We start from the raw sequence: 22,603 nt of genomic DNA, 5'->3' as shown, positions 1-22,603 counted from the left end.
GCAAGACTTCAATAAATATTGAAACTGGTCTAGCAATGACTCTTCCCATAATGCATGATAATATACAATTAAAGATTTGAATGTCCAAAAAACTTATTCATCATTACAAAAAATTATTTTAAAGGTAGAAAATCAGCCATGACACTGGAAACTGCAGCTGTACTGAAAAGTCAAACATTGTTTGATTGTTTGCACGGTTCTTGCTGTGCACTAGGATTTTGGAACTTGTATGAATTTTTGTTCCAGTACATTATTATGATCTAAACTACTGAAACAAAAGTTATAGCATTTGCCAATGATATAATGGTAATGGTTTTGAGGACAAGATAGCTCTTATGTGATTTCATCACATAAATGTCTACAATTGAGGGGAAAAAAATGGTGATTCACTATATGAGAGTGGTCTGGAACCTAACTTGATGTATGACTGTCATCTGCCTGTAATAATATGATACTCCCCATTACTAAATTACACATGGAATCCTTTGAAACTTTACCTCTGAATTGCAGTCCCTCATATCCTATAGTCTGATTTATGTTTGTACACACACACACACACACACACACAAACAAACAAACAAACAATGTAATGTCTTTGCCATGTGATCTCAAGCTCTCCATGAATATCTGTACATTAAAGAATACTAGAACAATTTAATGCATCATCTCCATTGATATACAAGTAGTCGAGTTGTGAAGAAGATACTTCATGTGAAACTTTTGGTTTGCTTATGCTTGGGATTAAAACAAGAATATAATTTCTTGTGTATTATAATTTTTTTTAATGATCAATTTTGGGTTAAGATGGTAATGTGAAATGCATACAGGTATCTGTTAGTATTCATGAGTCTACAAGTAACTGAATAAATGAATTTCCATTCTAATTAACTGGTAAGTGGGAGATATCATGGGAGATCTTTTTTATTCTATTTCAAAGAACAAAATAATTAATTCTAGGGTGGATGTTGTTAAATAAAGATAGATATTCATGGAGAGCTTGAGATCACATGGCAAAGACATTACATTGTTTGTTTGTTTGTTTGTGTGTGTGTGTGTGTGTACAAACATAAATCAGACTATAGGATATGAGGGACTGCAATTCAGAGGTAAAGTTTCAAAGGATTCCATGTGTAATTTAGTAATGGGGAGTATCATATTATTACAGGCAGATGACAGTCATACATCAAGTTAGGTTCCGGACCACTGTCATATAGTGAATCACCATTTTTTCCCCCTCAATTGTAGACATTTATGTGATGAAATCACATAAGAGCTATCTTGTCCTGAAACCATTACCATTATATCATTTGCAAATGCTATAACTTTTGTTTCAGTAGTTTAGATCATAATAATGTACTGGAACAAAAATTCATACAAGTTCCAAAATCCTAGTGCACAGCAAGAAACGTACAAACAATCAAACAATGTTTGACTTTTCAGTACAGCTGCAGTTTCCAGTGTCATGGCTGATTTTCTACCTTTAAAATAATTTTTTGTAATGATGAATAAGTTTTTTGGACATTCAAATCTTTAATTGATTAATTATGGGTGGCCACCACTGAAGGAAGTGTGTTTGTGAAAAAAAATTTAAGACAGCCTCAGGTGATCAACCTGCAGCATTATCTTATCATTATTGTCATCAATTTCCTGATGTAAACCCTCAAAGTTAATCAGGATGCTAGGACAGCACTACATGATTAAATTTACATTATCATTACTAATCTCCTATCAACAATTTTCCTCCAAATTGGTCTATTACCTTCCAATATCGTCATACATAACATTTCATTCTTCCAAAGCACTTGGACTGAATCAATTCACCTAGACCTTGATCTTCCTCTGGATCTCTTTCCTGTCATTTTGGTATCAAATATCTATTTTTTTATTATTATTATCCAGGCCTCCATGGAGTCAAAAGACTCATCGTGGGAGGTCGTTTTAAGGAAACACAAAGTTTATCATACCACTCCTTGAACCCATTGACCGTTCCTGCTCTAATCACTCTCTCTCAGGCAATGCATTCCATGGTTCAACCATCCTCCATGCAAAGAAACCACTCCTCACCCACTTGCTCACAGCCTCCTTTCGTAACTTCCAGGGATGGCCCCTTGTCATCACTCCTTTCCACTGTTTATCCAAGCGAAAGAACTCCCCAATGTCTACACTGTAACTGCCTCTCAACAGTTTAAAAGTCTCGATCATATCACTTCTCCTTCTTCTATCCACCAAACTCTGCAGTCGACATTCCCTCAATCGATCCTTGTAACTGACATTGTACAGTCCTGAAACCATCTTTGTTATCCGCCTCTGTACCCTTTCCACAGTTAATTTATCCCCATCAAATCCTGGGGACCAAACCTGAGAACAATAGTCTAAGTGTGGTCTGATCAGGGTATTATACAACGGAATGATAACTCTTTTATCTCTGCAGGTCAGTGTCCCTCTCAGTATTGCAGCAATCATCTGGGTTACCTTCACCACCTTTGCAATATGCTCCCTGAATTTCAGTTTTCAATCAATCATCAACCCCAGATCTCTTGTCTCCCCTACTTCCTCCAGTATAGCTCCTCCAATCGAGTATGCATCCTCACATCGATGGTTCCCAAACTTCAAGACTTTACATTTTACTGCATTAAACCAACACTCCCATTCATTTGCCCATCTGTCTAGTTTTTCAAATCCTCTTGCAGGGCTACCACATCTGCACTATTACTGATAACCCTTCTCAGCTTCACATCATCTGCAAAACAACTGAATATCCCCTTGCAATCCATTGACAAAGTCATTGATATAAAGGTTGAACAATACAGTTCCCAGTACTGAGCCCTGTAGAACACCACTTGTAACCTTCTGCCTCCTTGATATTGCCCAACCATACACAACTCTCTGATACGTATCAGAGCCAATCCTGAATCCAGTTGACTAACCTGACATCTAAAACCCATGTCCTGCAACTTAAATATCAGCTTATCATGTGGCACCCTGTTAAACACCTTTGCAAAATCTAAAAAAAAAAATGGCAGTATATGCCTTTCCCTCATCAACTGCTCTTGTCACTTTATGATGAAAGGCAATCATATTACTAAAGAAAGAGTGCCCCTTAACAAATCCATGTTGATTCTCACAAATAACATTACCCTCATCTGCCCAACACTGTATATTGTCCCTCACTAATTTCTCCAAGACTTTAACAACTACTGATGACACACAAACTGGCCCATAATTACACATTTTCAATCTGCTACCACCCTTGTGCAGCAGCACTATCTTACCTTCCTTCCATTCCTTGGGTACCTTTCCCACAGCCAGACTTTTATTGAAGAGACAGGCCAACAGAGCTGTCAGTTCTTTAGCACATTCTCTCAAAACCCGTGGTGAAATACCATCCAGTCCCACAGCTTTACTGGTATCCAGAGTACTCATTATTTGGAACACATGCTCTCCTCTTGCACCTCTAAACCCTGAACCTGCCCTATCCCTCTAGTATTAAAACCTTCTTCTCCAGGATGAAATACTCTTATAAAGTGCTCATTGAACAACTCCACTATGTCCTCTGCATCAGTCACTCTATTCCCATTTTTATTCTGCAATGTCATTCTTCCACAATCATTTCTCCTCCTACTGGCCACATAGCTAAAATATTTTCTAGGAGTTTCTTTGGATCTTAGTGCCAATCTCTTCTCATATTTCAGTTTTGCCTTACTCACCATACTGGTCACTCTCCTGGCCTGCATCTTATATTCTTCGTGTATCTGCCCTCCACCTCTGTTCTTATATCTCTTTTTCAACTGCAGTTCCTGTTTGATATTGTTTGTCATCCACTTTACACCAAATTGTGTCCGCTTCTTCACTCGTGGAATACAGCTTACTATTGCTGCTAACAAATATCTTTTCACAATTTCCCAAGCACTAATGATATCCTGGCCTTCCAATTTTGCCCTCCATGGAACTGCCCCTAGTTGATATCTAAGACTATTATAATCATCTGCCTTATAATTCCACATACATTCCCTTTTCTTTCATACACCTGCATGTCTATTCATCTTCCAAGTCAAAACCACATGGTCACTCTTTCCAACTGATGGGAGAGATGTCATCTCACTTATTATCAGTTCTTCTGATGCAATGACCAAATCCAAAACTCTTGAACCTCTTGTTCCTTCTATTACATGTTGTCCCCCAAGACTTTGTCCCTCAAGAATTCCATCCTCTTATTACTACATGAATTTTCCTCTTCCCAGCTCATACTGCTGTAGTTAAAATCTCCCATAACAATCATTCTTCTTGCACTTGCCAAGCTCAACTGCCTAAACATCTCCTGCTCCCCCCCCACCCTCTGTGCTCCCTGGTTTATAGCAACAACCCCACTAAATATCCTCACACCATATGCTTTCAAAACCATTAGTCACTGCCTTCCAAAGCCTCCACTCTTAAAGGACATAAGTCATCACTTATCATAAGCAGTACTCCACTACCATGTTTTCCCCAAAATACCCATTGTGGGAATGGATACTTTGGGGAAGGGGGGGGAGGATGATAGGTACAGAAGCAGTGACATTTTTATGCTCTATACTAATGCCAAGAGTATCCGAAATAAAATAGATGAATTGGTGGCATTGATAGCATCAGCCTGGCCAAAGATTATTGGGATCTCTGAGATGTGGTTGACGGAGGATGATATAATAACAGGAATTGAAGTGGCAGGGTACAGCATTTTTCGGCAGGATAGGAAAGGAAAACGTGGTGGTGGAGTACTGCTTATGATAAGTGATGACTTATGTCCTCTAAGAGTGGAGGCTTTGGAAGGCAGTGACACTAATGGTTTTGAAAGCACATGGTGTGAGGTAGAAGTAGCCAAGACAGGACATTTAGTGGGGTGTTTTATACCCCACTAAATACCAGTGGCCAAACTTGGGTGTGAGGTAAAAGTGGCCAAGACAGGATATTTTGTGGGGTTTTTACACCCCACTAAATATCCTGTCTTGGCCACTTCTACCTCACACCATGTGCTTTCAAAACCATTAGTGTCACTGTCTTGGCCACATCTACCTTACAGAACACTTAGAACAGGTGAATTCATTTAACTACCTAGGATGTACGATCACATATGAAAATGAAAAAGATATAAATGTAAAAATTGCAAAATATTTAAAAATAACAGGTGTAATTAACTCTATATTTAAACCAAACCTAGTTCAAAAACAAACCAGACTAAAAGCATACAATACATTAGCCCTACCAGTCTTAATGTATGGAAGCGAAATCTGGACAATAAAACAAAAAGACAAAGATTAACAACAGCAGAAATGAAGTTTATGAGAAAAACTGCAAAGTATACCCTATTTGATCACAAAAGAAATGAAGAAATTATGAAAGAATTAAACCAAGAACCAGTAATAGAAAAAATTAAAAAATATAAACAAATAGATGGAACACATTCAAAGAATGAAAACAGAAAGATTACCAAAACAAGCCATTAGGAAAAAGAAACCCAGGACGTCCTCTTAAACGATGACTTCTAAGGCCGGAACAGGCCATGCTAGGTCCTTGATATGCATGATGATGATAAAAATATCACTGCTTCTGTACCTATCATTGTCCCCTCTCGACCCCACTGGATGCAGTGTTACCTGATGTTGTCCCCCCTTCCCCCCAAGTACCCATTCCCACAAGAGGCCACCATTGCTACCATCCACCCAGGGAATTCTAGTTTCCCTGTATTGATGCACTGACTCTCTCTCTCTCAGAAAACAGCAATCTCTCCAAATGCCTTCGTCCTTCCTCATTCAAATGCAAGAGGTCTTTCGCATCGCATACAGTTTCCCCCTCTGTCCTCAAATGCCCTCCAAGCATTTACATATTCCAATCCTCTTTTCTGACACATTCTGGCTATTATGCTATTCAGTATTACTGCTCTTCTGCTCAACTCATCACTATCATACCTGGGTAACACACACACAATCTTTCCTCCCAGGGAATTCTAGTTTCCCTGTATTGATGCACTGACTCTCTCTCTCTCAGAAAACAGCAATCTCTCCAGATGCCTTCGTCCTTCCTCATTCAAATGCAAGAGGTCTTTCGCATCGCATACAGTTTCCCCCTCTGTCCTCAAATGCCCTCCAAGCATTTACATATTCCAATCCTCTTTTCTGACACATTCTGGCTATTATGCTATTCAGTATTACTGCTCTTCTGCTCAACTCATCACTATCATACCTGGGTAACACACACACAATCTTTCCTCTCTGTGTTTTCTTTTGCACAACCTCAAGCAAGAATCTCAGATCTCTTGCAGCCTGATTTACATTGCCCCTCAAGTCATTTTGGCTCACCATCACAATCATTTCATCTATCCTTTCACCCCTCTTAATTGCCATAGCCACATTTTATATCATCCTTCCAGGCAAAAACACCTCTGGCATCCTACCTTGCACACCTGAGATCATCGAGTCTCCATACATCACACTTCTAACCATTCTGTTCCTTGATTGCTCGCCTGCATCCCTCTCTCTCTCTCTCTCCTCTAACCCTTTCTCTCTGTGTTCCCCTACTTACCTGCTGTCCTGGCATCAATCTATCCCTGGTTCCAGCACTCCTTTGCATTTCCTCTATCTGTTTCCATTTGCTAACCTTTCCTCGCCCATTCTATTTAAGTGGCCATACCACCTTAGATTACCTCTGCTTACACATCCTTTAATATCAACAATGTCAAGTTCCTTTCTAATAATTTAATTTTTAATATAATTCTGCCATTGATGCAATCTATTCAGGTCCCTAATTTTTCTCAGAACTCTCATATCTGTGGTCTCTGATCAAGTGCTTTATTTCTAGCCCAACTCAGATCCAAAACTTATGGTTTGAACAATGTCTTGTATACTGCTAGCTTAAAATTTTGGCTTATTTCATTCTTGTAGAATGTCTATGTTCATATAGATTTATTAAAATGGTTCCAGATCATGCCAACTTTGCTTATTCTGTTGTCTATCTCCAAATTTAAATTGCCACCTTCACTAAAAGATGTGATTAAATAGCTAAAATATTTTGTTTGTTCTATAGGTTTTCCATTGAGAATGCAGTTGGAGTTTTCTATGTTCCTGCCTATTTTCATAGTTTTGGTCTTTTTATTATTAAGTTTCATACCAAATTTGTTACAGCTATTATTTAATTTAATTTGATAATCCTGGAGACTTGCACTGGATGTGTTTAGGAGTACAACATCATCTGCATAAAGCAAAGAGCTAAGTTTGATATCTCAGATTCTAATATCAGGTTTAATACCACTTTCTTTCATAATATGATCCCTGATGAATATGAGTGGATATAATATGCATCCTTGTTTTACTCCTGCTTTTACATTCAAATTATCTTTCTGTATTTCCTTCAATTCTAACACTGCTTACTGCTCTGTATAATGTTTCATTTTCACCATAATTATAGTGTTTTGAAAAGCTTTTCTCTGGGCACCTTGTCATATGCATTTTAAGATGTACAAAACTTAAGTCATATTCCCATGATTTCTCAACTATATGTCATAAAGTGAAAATCTGATATTGATAACTTCTATTTGGCTTGTTCCTCTCCACAATTTTTCTCAGTCTCTTTTCAAATATACTTGCATAAATCTCATCTGGTAATAGAGAAATTCCTCTGTAATTCTCACATTCAGCTTTATTCCGTTTTTTACAGCTGGAAATTATGAGAGAGACCTATTCCGATAATCTGGAATTTGACTCGACCAGATATAGCTACATCGTTAAGTATTTATTATTGTTATTACATAACACCTCCGGGGGGGGGGGGGGTCCAAAGGCTCATCGAGGGAGGGCACCTACTCTACAACTCTCTGTCTACACTACTCAATCCACCAACTACAACAAACCGCAACTACCATCATCACCTATTCCAATGCCATCTAGTGCCTACCCTCAACACTAGTATTTTCACAGACAATCACAAACATCCATGCCCAGGGTGGAATTCGAACCCACAGTTTTGGCTGGAGGGCGGATAGGCTAACACTCAACCAACAAGGCCGGCATTTCTGGTTGAATCACCTATATTCAACTGCCTTACCATGTTTCAAGTTTTTGATGACTTTTTCTACCTCAAGTATTGATATACAGTGGAACCTCGGTTGTCGAACGCCTCTGTTCTCGAACATATTTTCCGAACAAAAAATGCCCTGGTTTCTGAACAGAATTTCGGTTCCCAAACAGGTGAACACCTTACAGCTCAGCATGCTCCATGTGCTGAGCTGTAAGGCAGGAAAGCATCAGTTATGCGGCAGCCTTCATTCAGTGCAGACACCTGCTCAAATTTGCAGTGAGTTTTCTTGATTTTCTTTGTGTTTTTTTTTTTCATAAATTATTATTAATTAAGCCACCACGGGGCTGCAGAAGAATAGTGATAGCAGCAAAGCAAAAAGAAAAGTTGTTAGAACCACGATAGAGATGAAAAAAGAAATCATATCCAAACATGAAAATGGCATTCGTGTCTCGAATCCTGCTATGCAGTTTGGTATGGCGAAATCAACAATATGTACAATACTCAAAAATAAAGAGGTGATCAAGAGAGCTGATGTTGCAAGAGGAGTGAAAGTTCTTACTAAACAAAGATCGCACACGACTGAAGAAGTGGAAAAATTGTTGCTGATTTGGATAAACGAGAAGCAGTTCGCTGGTGATAGTGTTTCTGATGCTATAATTTGTGAAAAAGCAAGGCGATTACATGATGACCTGTTAAAGAAAAATCCTGGTACGAGTGCTGATACTGATGTGTTCAAAGCTAGTAGAGGGTGGTTCGAGAAATTTAAGATTTGGATAAACGAGAAGCAGTTCGCTGGTGATAGTGTTTCTGATGCTATAATTTGTGAAAAAGCAAGGCGATTACATGATGACCTGTTAAAGAAAAACCCTGGTACGAGTGCTGATACTGATGTGTTCAAAGCTAGTAGAGGGTGGTTCGAGAAATTTAAGAGGAGAAGCGGCATACATAGTGTGGTTAGGCATGGGGAGGCTGTGAGTGAGTTCGAACCGAGAAGCTGCTGAGAAATATGTGCAAGAATTTAGTGACTATGTAAAGGCTGAGGGTTTTCTTACCCAATAAGTGTTCAACTGTGATGAAACCAGCCTATTTTGGAAAAAAATTGCCAAAGAGGACCTACATCACTCAGGAGGAAAAAGCATTGCTAGGACACAAGCCAATGAAGGACAGGCTGAACTCATTTGTTATGTGGAAACGCAACTGGGGACTTCAAGGTCAAGCTCTGTACCACTCTGAGAATCCGAGGGTGTTTAAGAAACATAACGTGATGAAAAGTAAATTGCCTATTATGTGGAGGGCTAATAGTAGGGCTTGGATAACTAGGTGTTTGTTTATTGAGTCGATCTATGAAGTCTTTGCCCCAAGTGTGAGAAAATACCTTCAAGAAAAAAATTTGCCAATTAGATGCCTTCTTGTGATGGACAATGCTCCTGCTCACCCTCAAGGCTAGGAGGACGAGTTAGTGGAGGAGTCTGATTTTATCCCAGTGAAGTTCCTGCCCCCTCACACAACTTCTCTAATTCAGCCCATGGACCAGCAGGTCATTTTGAACTTTAAGAAACTCTACACCAAAGCACTGTTTCAAAGTTGCTTTGAAGCGACCTCTGACACAGAATTAACACTCAGAGAATTCTGGAAAAATCACTTCAACATCCTCCACTGCCTAAGTATCCTTGACAAAGCCTGGGCGCAAGTGACTTACAGGACGATGAACTCGGCCTGGAGGAAATTGTGGCCAGACTGTGTAGCAGACAGAGACAGTGAGGCTGAGCATTTTGCTCTTGTCGATGATATTGTGTCTCTGGGAAAAATCATGGGCTTGGAAGTTGATAATGCTGATGTGGAGGAGTTAGTGGAGGATTTCAATTTCAATGAGAGTGCCATGTCTCACTTCAAAAACATTTTAAAACGCAGGCAAAAACAAATGTCATTTGACAGGTTTTTAGTGAGACAGAGGCTCTGTGTGTCTCAAGCAGAGCCGGGTGGTGCCAAGAGACAGAAAAGAGAAAGAGAAAAAAACCCAGGACAGTAACCTGATGTTTTTATGGAAGGGGGGACTCCCCTTACTCACCTCCTTCCACCTATGCCATCAACTCTTCGATGTGTATAGTCAAAGTGAAGTTAAATTTTTATTTTTATTTTATCTATTTATTGTGTTTATTCTTTTTATGTAAGGTTTTATGTATTTTCATTATGTTTGTATACGATCTTATGCATAAAGTACTTTTGTAAAGGTTTAATAAACAATCATCTGGGGTTCGGGAATGGATTAATCCATTTTACATTAATACTTATGGGAAAATGGTTTCAGTTTTTGAACAATTCGGTTTCCGAACAGCCTTTGGGAACGAATTAAGTTCGACGACCGAGGTTCCACCGCATACTCCTGTTTGCATTGCTCTTGCAAAAATTTTTACTACTATCTGTCACTACCTATATATTTAGGATATCTTTATCTTCAGTTTTTATGTTGCCTTTTATTATCTTGATTCCTTTTACAGTACTCTTTCCTCCATTTCTAAGCTTTTTCAATAACCTCCAGAATGTTTTGCCACCTTCCCAATATTTATTTTCTATATTCTGACTGAAATCTTCCCATGACTTTTGTTTAGATACTTTAACAAAATAGCTTAGCTCTCTTACATTTTTCTCTGAGTATAACCTAATGGGCTATTTTTAATTTTTTATAAAATCTGTTTGGTTGTGTTATTACTATATTATCGTCTTTTATATTGACCTATCTCTTAATATTTCATTTTTACTGTTGTCATTGAATTAAGATGCTAATTACATATTGTTTTCTGCACTAACTGACTGGATTAAATTAAAAATTTTTCATGCTATTTTTTTCTCCATTTGCCAATATTGCTTAAAAGAGAGCATACTTAATTAGAAACAAAGCGTTTAATGGAAAAATGTTTGCTTCTTATGGTAACATTCTAACAATATAATCAATGATTACTGTAATGTGAATAAAGGATATTTTTGAAAGGCTTCTGTGGGTAGGAAAATTAACAGCAGTCAAAATACTAAATCAGCACAGAAGACAGTGTTCAAGTTAATCACTACTAGTATTTCCACAGACAATAACTTGTCTGTGGAAATACTAGTAGTGATGGTGGGTGGTAGATGGCGTTGGTGTAGCTGCAATTAATTGGAGATGGTAGAATGAGTGATGGAGACAGAATTTGTAGAGTAGGTGTCCTCCCTCAATGAGTCTTTAGACTCCCTGGAGGTGTCACGTAATAATAATAATAATTATTATTATATTATTCTCATACCTTTCTCTGACTGCATATACAAACAACCCAAACAGCACCTACGCACACAATAAGTTGCAAAATCTCACATGCATATATTATACTATACCTAATTCATTTATATGTAATCTAAGTTCACATCCTTTTAATCAAAATCATCTTGTAAATCAACATACTGCTTGCTGTTAATCTTTTGCACACTGAATCATTTACAATCACTGCTCCATCTTGGTTTGCTTATGCCATATCTTGAAAGAGTTATCATTCAATAACTCTTTAATATTTTTTTTTCTAAGTCATTCATTCTATTTTCTACATGCTTCATATACACTTGGCCATGTCATGCTTTTGCTGCTTATTTGTCTGGTACTCTTTCTAATTGTGACATCATCCTTTTCTTCTTTTTTTTCTTTGCATCTTTCTTTCTTTCTTTCCTTTTTTTTCTTCTTCTCATATGTTGTTTGTCTCCTTTTTTACCTTTCAAACTCTTTTTCTGACTCTCCAAGCTCATTTATTAATGTTAAGCACTCATCGAAGCCTCAAGATTTCTAACATAATGTTACACTCTTTGTTGTTTCCAGCTCCTTCTATATCACCTATTACATAACTCAGTTTGTTCTTGCATGTCACTACCTGCCATATCAGTCATTCTGATTCCTCATTTTAAACTTTTTTCACCTTCCACACTTCACAATCCTATATTTGTCTAATAGGTATATATTTCTGATATTTTCTCATACATCATCATTGCCTTTTTTGAATTTGTTAATGAATATATTTCACATATGCTACATTGTGTGAAATTTTGGATCAATTTTAAGCAAAGAACTAATTAACAGCAATATATAGATAAATAAATATAAAATAAACAATCAGCTATGTTCACATTTAATTAAAATGCACTCCAACTCATTTCATCTCATACATTAAGTAAATGAAAGGCTTAATGTTAATAAAATAATTTATGCAGAAGTAACTTAAGAGATGTGGCTTATCACTTTAAGACAGACATTACTGCTGCCCATTAAACTAGTATTCATATTAAGAATGCATAAGCAGATCATCCAAGGCAATATGGCTATTTAAACAGAACAGCAAATGAAAGATTATATAACAAGCAGGTGTTTGAAAGAAAAATGATATGAAAAAGACTCAGTGGAAGACCAAAAGATGGATTAATGAAGTTCAGGAATGCCTTAGAAGTCAGAAATGTAATAGTTTAACTTAGATGTCTAATACAGAAAATAATGGATCAATCTGGATAAAAAGGATTAATAGAAAACCAGCATTATAAGTTTAATTATGTTGGATAAGCATAATATACAACAAAAAATCCTTATTATGATGGGTTGAAAATATTCATATTAATTTTAATACAATAGAATTTTAATATATATATATATATATATATATAACTTATTAATATAATTTTAATATAAAATATTAACATCAGTTTGAAATAAATGTAATTATTCAGTTAAAAGAAGCATTTATTTACCATACAGAAAATAAAATCTTATATTTCCAATTCTGGTTGTATCAACATAAGGAGAACAAATTTTACGGACGCTTTCATCTTTCATAACAACGGCTCTTTTATGATAGAGGACCTGACAATGTTGGCCAACTTTCCCTCCTTTGATTTCCCATCTACAAAATTAACTAATGTTTTATAATATAATAAAGAATTATCCATAAATCAAAAGTAATAAATAAAACTGAGAAACCTTACATTTAATTGTTTCCAATATAATAATAATAATAATAATTATTATAACGATGAGAATCATCATGTTTGGCTAAAACAGCAACTTAATGAGAAACTTTTTTGTAGGTAACTCCTGCCCAGAAAAGCATTAATATCATGTACAGCAATACATTAGTATCATAGATGGGCTAAGAGATTTTTTCACATAATTTAGAAATATTGCTCTAGAGACCAAAAATAGAACTTTCAAATCAGATTATCTCCTTTCTTAGCCAGTAAGAAAGGGGATAATCTGACACCAGCCAATGAAATTCATCTTTCACTTAAAGACATTCATTCATTCACAAAGATCCATGTGATTCATGCAGAATTTGAACACACAGTCTGTGGGTTAGAGAGCAGCAAGTATGATGATCACTTGGCTTAACCAGGCTGCATATGTGTATATTTCATTATTAGTTATTTACTTTGTTATGAGAACTATAAACATGATTTATTGTCTAAGATACTGAACATGTCTCATATCACAAAAGTTTCAATTTGTACATTATAGTAAATAACTTATTTAATTTTTAAAATAAGATAAAAAGGATGGTGTTACTGTGAAGATAATGAATTATATATATATATATATATATAAATATATATATCAATTACATATACAAAAGGATATATATGGAAAGGCTGAGCTTATTTGTCATTCATTATTCATAATAGAGCTTCGCTTCAAACAACACCAAAAGAGGAAAAAATACATTTATTAAACTTACTAATATTTCACTGATTATCTATCTAGTATCTTCAGAAGACAATTATAACTGTGATGAACACACTGCACTGAACTAAATAAATGTGTAAAACAATTCAAATTATAGCTGAAACTGAACTTGTCCTTATATGGCACCCTCTGTGGGCCAGATAACCTTAAGTTATGGAGAAGTCAAGCTAAAGTCTCAAAATGATGGTTTCCCAGATCTTTGGCAAATTAATGTAGCTGCTGTAGCACAATTGGAAGAATAGTGGAACATTGCGCCTTTAGATTGGAAAAGACCTGGTTCGATTCTTATCATGATGAGGGGAACCCTTATATGGGCTTTTTCAGCTGAGGGTGAGTTAGCTGATCTCATACAGTGGTAGCAGAGTTTTGTTTTCTCCCAGAAACTCAGGTTTTTCATCCTGCGTACAGAAAAATTGGCCTTCAGAACACGCAATTTACAGACAAAAAATACTGTTGTTGGCGATGATGAGTAGTAGTGCAGAGGATGAGATGTTAGCGAAGTAGAGTAGTGTGCCCTCCCACGATGAGTCCCTGGACTCCCTGGAGGTGTCGCATAATAATAATAATAATGTGATACATGTTGGGAGAGTACTTCATAGCTAATGCAGATTCTAAAAATAGCCTCTCAGACCTTAACAACTTCTTTGATGTTTTCTTCCCTCTAATCCTATGTGAAGCAGAATCCAGAGCATGGTCTGCCAATTGCAACTTGCTGTACGGATGATTGTGAATGTAATTTTTGTGTTCTTCAAGGCAGATAGATGTTAACTGAACTCCAAATCTGTCCAAAGTAGGCTAAATTGCAGGCATAAGAACTTGGTACAATCCAGGATGTGCAAGAGGATGAAGTTGATCTTAAAAAAAAAAAAAACAGATAAAGGTAGCTAGCTGAACAAAATTGGCATGAAAATCATGTTGCAGAGAACTTTGGCAATTTTTTCTGATGAGAAAAAAAAAAATAACCAAATAGCCATTAGAAAAAATATCTCCATCAGATTTTATTATGATCAATCAGAGATATAGAAATGGAATAACAAATGCAAAAGTTATGCCAAGCTGTGAACACAGACTTGTAAGAACTGCAATGAATATAAAGATAAAAAAGATGACTAACAGATTTAGAACATTCAAGTAGCATGCAGCTAAATTAAATACCAGTAGCACCGAGACTTTATTTTAGAATAATATAGCACAGTATATGTATCCCTTGCTTAACGCAGTGAAATTAATTGCGACAATCCCTTGATATATGCGGAAGAGTTTTGATTAACGCACCTTTAAATTTACCATGCAAAAACATGCAAGCCTTGTGGCGTGAGCATGATGACGTCATTCTTCCCATGCAGTCATGCTCCCAGAGCCTGAGTGCCAGCCAGTTACTTTGCTGCCAGCATTAAGAGTGGGTGTATTACAAGCTCCAGTTGTTCTGCTGTACATATTTACAAATTATGTTCTTTGTAAATTTTACAGCCCAATAATCATGTCAAAGAATAAGAGTAATTCCACAACCGGGTCATTAAGTGAAAAAAAGAAGAGGAAAGTAATTACCTTAGATGCAAAACTTGATATAATTAAAAGATTTAAACATAGCAAAAATAAAAGTAAGATCAGAAGCGAATTTGGTTTTAACAAGTCTACAATACAGACTATTTTATCCAAAGCTGATGAGTATTGTGAGCAAGGTAAAGTTGCATCTACATCTGCAAGTATGCAATGCACACATAACCAGAGTGCTATAATGGCTGAAATGGAAGATCTGTTGATTATTTGGCGAAGACTGCAATCAAAAGAGAATTCCAATTAGTGCCTATAATATCATGGCAAAGCTCTAAGCCTGTTTTCAAGATTTAAAGAGACTAAATATAAAGAAGACAATTCAAAATTTGCAGCTAGCAAAGGCTGGCTTGAAAATTCTAGGGCTGGACTAAACAATGTGAAAATAACAGGTGAAGCTGCAAGTGCCGATGAAGATGCTGCATCTACATTTCCTACTGAGCTGCAGAAAATTATCAAAGAAATGATTACGATTACCGCCAAATTTTCAATGTAGATAAAATTGGCCTCTATTGAAAAAAATGCAATCTAGAACTGCTAAAAGCAGCAGCACAGCCTAGCTATAAAGTATCAAAAGATTGCTTAACTGTTATGCTTGAAGGGAATGCTAATGGAGATTTTAAATTGAAGCCGCTGTTTGTCTATTGAACTCAGGACCCAAGGGCTTTAAAAGGATGTAATAAGAACTCTTTACTTATAATTTGGCAGGTGAATCAGAAGGCTTGGGTTACCCAAAGTCCATTCGAAGATTGGTTTAAGTCTTATTTTTGCCTGGCAGTTGAAGCTAGAGAAATAACTTAGCTTTCAAAGCTCTTTTGTGTTTAGATAATGCACCTGGTCATCCAAATTCTCTTAATGATCTGTGTGAGAATGTGCAAGTTTTATTTTTCCCACCAAATACGACATCATTGCTACAACTATGAACATGGGCGTCATTGCAACTTTCAAAGCCTATTTTTTTAAAAAGACATACTCAAAGGCAGTAGAAACAACAATGGGAGAAAATGTGATTACACTCCAAGAATTTTTGAAAAAATTTAACATTAAACATGCAATTGAAAACATTCATGACTCATGGGAACAAGTGTCTTCTAGCTGCATGAAAGCTGTTTGGAAAAACCTTTTGCCAGAAAGTACTAATGACTTAGGTTGTTTTCAAAATCCTGTGAACAATGTGATTGAAGAAATCGTTGCAATTGGTGAAGACCTTGGTTTTGATGGTGTTGATGCAGAAGATGTTAAAGAATTATTGGATTCAAATTCAAAAGATTTCAGTGGCAATGATCTTCTTGAAGGTTGTGTGCAAGGATAAAAAAATCAGAACTCCCTGGTGGACACAGGAAGTTAAAGAGGCAGTGAAGGAAAAGAAGAAAGCATATCAAAAGTTCCTGGCAAATAAGTCAGCTTTTACTCTTACAGAATACAGAGACAAATGTAAGAAAGCTAAACAGTGTGTAAAACTAGCTAAACAAAAGTCATGGGAGGACTTTGGCAAGAATATAGAAAATAAATATCAAGAAGGTGGCAAAATATTCTGGAGGTTGTTGAAGAAACTTAGGAATGGAGGAAAGAGTGCTGTAAAAGGAATTAGAGATGATAAAGGTGAAATGAAAACAGGAGAAAAAGATATCCTTGAAGTATGGAGTAATTACTTTGAAAAACTGCTAAATGAAACAAGCAGTGATGACAGCACAGTGATAAAAAACACTGACCAGGCATGCAGTCAGGAATACATATACATACTTGAAGTAGAAAAAGCCATCAAAGGCTTGAAATGTGGAAAGGCAGCAGTAGTAGATGATATTCGACCAGAAATGCTGAAGTATGGTGGTATGAGAGTCTTACAGTGGCTGCACTGTATAGTTCAGAAAGCCTGGACAGAGGGACGAATTCCCGATGATTGGAGTAGAGCTCTCATAGTACCCATATATAAAAAGGGAAATAAAACTGAATGTGAGAATTACAGAGGTATTTCCCTACTGAGTGTTCCTGGCAAGATCTATGAAAGTATACTTGAGAAACGGTTGAGAAGAATTATGGAAGAAAAGCTTGGTGAAGAACAAGCTGGATTCAGGCCAAATAGAGGCTGTCAGGATCAGATCTTCACTTTACGACAAATAGTCGAGAAAGCATGGGAATATAACAAAGATCTGTATTTAAGTTTTGTCGATTTGGAAAAGGCATATGACAAGGTGCCAAGAGAGAAGCTATTCAATACGCTGCAGTTATATGGTGTCAATGGGGCATTATATCAAGCAATACTTAGTCTTTATTTGAGTTGTGAGTCAGCAGTTAGAATTGAAGGAAGTACAGGAAGATGGTTTAATGTTAAATCGGGTGTGAGACAAGGATGTACATTATCCCCTCTGTTATTCATTATCTATATGGATCACATTATGAAGGAATGTGGCATTAAACCTGATATCAAAATTGGAGATGTTAATGTCAGCTCTTTGCTTTATGCGGATGATGTTATACTTCTAAATAAATCTGCTACAAGTCTGCAAGATTCTCTGACTAAATTGAATAGCTGTTGTAATAGATATGGTATGAAGGTCAGCAATAAAAAGACAAAGACAATGAAAATAGGCAGAATCATTGAAAATGTCAACTGTGTTGTGAATGGAGAACCTGTGGAACAAGTAAAACATTTCAGCTACTTAGGCACAATTTTTACTGAAGATGGTAAACTAAATATAGAAATAGACAACAGAATCAGCAAAGCTGGTATCGTGGGAAGTCAATTGAATAAATTCATATGGAATAAGAAAGAAATTAGTCGGAACACTAAATTAGCTGTATACAAGACTGTGTTCAAACCAATTTTAACTTATGGATCTGAGAGCTGGGTCATTAGTAAAACACTTGACCAAAGACTAGAGACCGCAGATATGAGAGTCCTGAGAAAGATAAGAGGCGTGAACAGATGGCATCAATGGCAATATCATATTAAAAATGAGGATATTAGGAAAGAACTTGACATTGTCAGCATCCAGGAATGCGTTAGCAGAGCTAATCTCAGATGGTATGGTCACTTAAATAGAATGGGAGAGGAAAGATTAGCAAAACAAGTGTTCTCTGCCAGGTTGGCAGGAAAACGACCCAGAGGAAGACCAAGATATAGGTGGATTGATACGGTACAAAGTGTCTTAGACGATAGAAATATAAGATCTGATAATGTTGGAGTCTTGACAAGTAACAGACTGATTTGGAGGAAAATTGTAGATAGGAAGTTAGTAATGATGTAATTTTTTCATGTAGTACTGTCATATCCTGTACACCCCTTGAGGGTACATGGCAGGAATTTGATGATGATGATGATCTTCTTGAAATTGAACAACAATGCACATATGAAGACAATGAACAAATGGAATGTGAAGATGAGGTTCCAAAGGAGATAACAGTCAAAGAACTGGATGGAATTTTTTGCAATTTAGAATTGCTTAAGCAGCAAATAACGGATATGGATCCAGATGTTAATCGAAGAATGCTTGTTTGCTGAGGTCTGGAGTGTCATTTTGCTTGTTATTGTAGAATTTATGCTATAAGAAAAAAAAATAAAACTGTTCAAACGACTCTTGATAACTTCTTTTGATAAAAAAATTGCAGTAACTAATGAAGGTACAAGTATTTATTAAACATTTACTCTGCATTCATTTTTTATCTTTCCTAAAAGAGTACTATATAAAACGAACTATTAATACAGTAATCGAACATGGAAGAATTGTACTTTTTATATATTTGATTATTATATTTGATTAACGCGATTTTGATATATGCAGCAACATTGAGGAATTAATTAACCATGTTAATCGAGGGATACCTGTATACTGAAAAGAAAGAAGACCATAACAAATAGATCAAGATAAAAGAAACAATATTATTACTGATTATCTTTTAGTGTGAGAGGAGACATGAAAGGGTTGTTGGATGAGACAAGCATGAAAAGTGTGAAAGTGAAAATAGTAAGTATATATTACATCAATATGATAAAAATGAATAGAAAAAGGGCTATGGTGGCAAATTATTCGATGATTAAGCTGTACAGAAGGAATGGATGCAAGATTATAGATGTGTGGAGTGAGTTTCATGGAAGATTGGATTTGTATAAGAGATACAGTCTACACTTGAATACATTTGGCATCAGGAGTCTAGAAAAATTATTAACTGATATAAGACCTATCACAGAGAGTCAGAAAATCTGAATTCTGAGGGGAGAAATTGGGAGAATCTGTGTGTAAGAGTGACAACAGAAACGTGAGGGGGGGGGGGGACAGCACCTTAAACCTTTTTGAACTTTTGCAGTTAATTCTAAAATACAGTCTTGAGAACTCATTTCCAAATATTGTAATACTACTGCGAATTTTCCTGACAATTGCTTTAAGTATTGCTAGTTGTGAGAGGAGTTTTTCTAAATAAAATTGATTAAGAATTACCTACATTACTATGAAATAGACTTTGCCAATGTCATCGACGATTTTGCTAACAGAAAAGCAAGAAAAATACATTATAGAATGTTGAAATTAAAGTTTCACTTCCAAAAATAAACGTAGTGTTTTGATTTATTTCCCTATATGTTGTTTTGACTTTTTGTAGTAATTTTGGTGTGTATTGAGAGGGGTGGCAAACTCAGGGACCAACCCAGGCAGCAAAAGCTCTAGCTACACCACTGAGTGACAATGTTAGGTAACTGTGTTAATGATGATGGGAATGGTTATTATTATGGAAATGATTATGAAGCGAGATTGATTCTGTGTTCTTCTGGGTCGGACCTATCAACATGTGTAATGATGTCTGCATAAGTAAGAAACTAGATAAGAATAGAGATCTGCAAGTTATCGAACTGTGTCATGCAGATGACAGATGTATGCTAAAGAGCATGCAGGTAATTTATTATGTCTGCACGTGAATGCTAGGGGTATCAGACACAAAGGAGTAGAGTTTTTTGCCGAGGTTAAAATATTGGGACCTCTTATTGTAAGCATTACCAAGAATTGGGTATCAAAAGCAGACATACTAACTGGTATCAAGTGCAAATAGTAAAGTATTTTTAGGAAGGATAGACAGGATAGAAGATGAGGGGCATGCTGCTAATGATATCAAATGTCTTGAATCCAGTTAGAGTTGAAACCTATGACTGCAATACTAGTAACAATTTTTCATGTGGCAATGAGTTTGAAGCTATCTGGGGGTGAGGAGGAGTCTAACAAGATTAAATACATAGTAGAGTGTTATTTCAGACCTGGTGGATTGGTTGCTAGCGACGAAGAAATGCATCAACAAATAAATATGATGTGTGTGAAAAGAGTAATCATAATGGGGGATTAATTATCCGAACATTGGAACATTGATTGGGTAGCTATGAAATTTGAAATTGCACAAGAAGAATGAAACTGAATTTATTGAGCTGTTGTGAGACAACTTCCTCAAGCAACATGTGACAGAAAGAACTCGAGGTCAAAAGTGTCAGATCTGATTACAGTGTCAGAGGAGGGTTTCAGTTAAAGATGTAACTATTCAATGATCATGCACAGAGATCTTAATGCCTCATTTTACTATCCTGCAAATAAAGCTCACAGTACTCTTCCATTTCATTGTCCATTTCATCTGGATAGAGATCGTCACCACTGAAAATAAATTTTAAATCTCAGCACTGTCATACCTGGACAACACATTGACTACCTTGCCTATCACATTATTATGTTCTATCTTTCTCAACAATCTCTTGATATCTAGTCTCACATGCTCCTTGTTCCCAAGCAAGTCATTTGTTCATACAACCATTTCCAACTCTTTTGCTCACTTACTCCTCATATCTGACATCTCAAACATTCTAATCATTTTACCTCACAGAAAACAAACCTTGTGAATCTTCTTGTTCACTACATCTCTAATAAACAAATTCCCATATCACACCACTTGAGAGTCTTTTGTTACCTCTTTCATACCAATATCTTTCATTTCTGTCTTCTTCACTCTGTAATACATACTACAATCTCTTCATTTCACTCCACATCCACTTGTTTATCTTCGGTTCTCATATCACCTTTATCACCAATGATTCCTTTTTCAAAATTGGAGATGTTAATGCCAGCTTTTTGCTTTATGCAGATGATGCTATACTTCTAAATAAATCTGCTAGAAGTCTGCAGGATTCCCTGACTAAATTGAATAACTGTTGTAATAGATATGGTATGAAGGTCAGCTATAACAAGATAAAGACAATAAAAATATCAAATGCATTGTGAATGGAGAACCTATAGAACAAGTAAAACATTTCAGCTACTTAGGCATGATTTTTAGTGAAGATAGTAAATCAAATATGGAAATAGACAACAGAATCAACAAAGCTGGTATGTTAGGAAGTCAATTTAATAAATTTGTATGGAATAAGAGAGAAATTAGTCAAAACATGAAATTAGCTGTATACAAGACAGTGCTCAAACCAATTTTAACTTATGGATCTGAGAGCTGGATCAGAAGTAAAACACTTGACCAAAGACTAGAGACCACAGATATGAGAGTCCTGAGAAAGATTAGAGGCATGAACAGATGACCTCAATGGCAATATCATATTAAAAACGAGGATATATTAGGAAAGAACTTAACATCGTCACCATCTAGGCATGCGTTAGCAGAGCTAATCTCGGGTGATATGTATGGTCACTTAAACAGAATGGTAGAGGAAAGATTAGTAAAACAAGTGTTCTCTGCCAGATTTGCAGGAAAAAGACCCAGAGGAAGACCAAGATATAGATGGATTGATATGGTAAAAAGTGCCTTAGAAGATAGAAATATAAGATCTGATGATGTTGGATGATCTTGACAGGTAACAGACTGATTTAGAGGAAAATTGTAGATAGGAAGTTAGTAATTATGTAAATTTTTCATGTAGTGTTATCATATCCTGTACACCCCTTGAGGGTACATGGCAGGAATTTGATGATGATCTTTTATATTCTTCATTTTCCATTAGGGTTATTTTTCTAGATTCTTTTTTTATCCATTAGTTCTAGTATCGCTTCTGTGATCTATCATTTTTAAATTTGCTCTTTGTTTTTCTGATGTATTTTTCTGCTGCAGTCATTATTATTATTATTATTATTATTATTATTAAGAGAGAGACCTCCAGGGACCCAGGGACCTATTAAGGGAGGCCCTACTATTCACAGCGTGTTGCAAATTCATACCTGTTCTTCAATTCATTCATGCTACTTGCACACGCACCACCCAACAGTAATCCATTCCAATCATAATCAT

At 36.1% G+C, this 22,603-nt stretch overlaps 1 protein-coding gene across 1 annotated transcript in view; it reads right to left on the bottom strand.

Moving 5' to 3' along the window:
* The window catches only part of LOC150108407 (reelin-like), a 920,570-nt gene that overhangs the window by 734,456 nt on the left and 163,511 nt on the right, over positions 1 to 22,603 (bottom strand). The window contains exon 10 of the mRNA XM_090390755.1: positions 12,802 to 12,953. Coding sequence (XP_090246881.1) covers positions 12,802 to 12,953 — 152 coding nt within the window. The remainder of the gene's footprint in view (positions 1 to 12,801; positions 12,954 to 22,603) is intronic.

This window comes from Typopeltis vanoorti, chromosome 3 (assembly GCF_054136105.1).
Source record: "Typopeltis vanoorti isolate ZY-2024b chromosome 3, IOZ_Tvanoo_1.0, whole genome shotgun sequence".
NCBI classification, from domain to species: Eukaryota; Metazoa; Arthropoda; class Arachnida; order Uropygi; family Thelyphonidae; genus Typopeltis; species Typopeltis vanoorti.
This window is presented reverse-complemented; position numbering and strand designations above follow the sequence as displayed.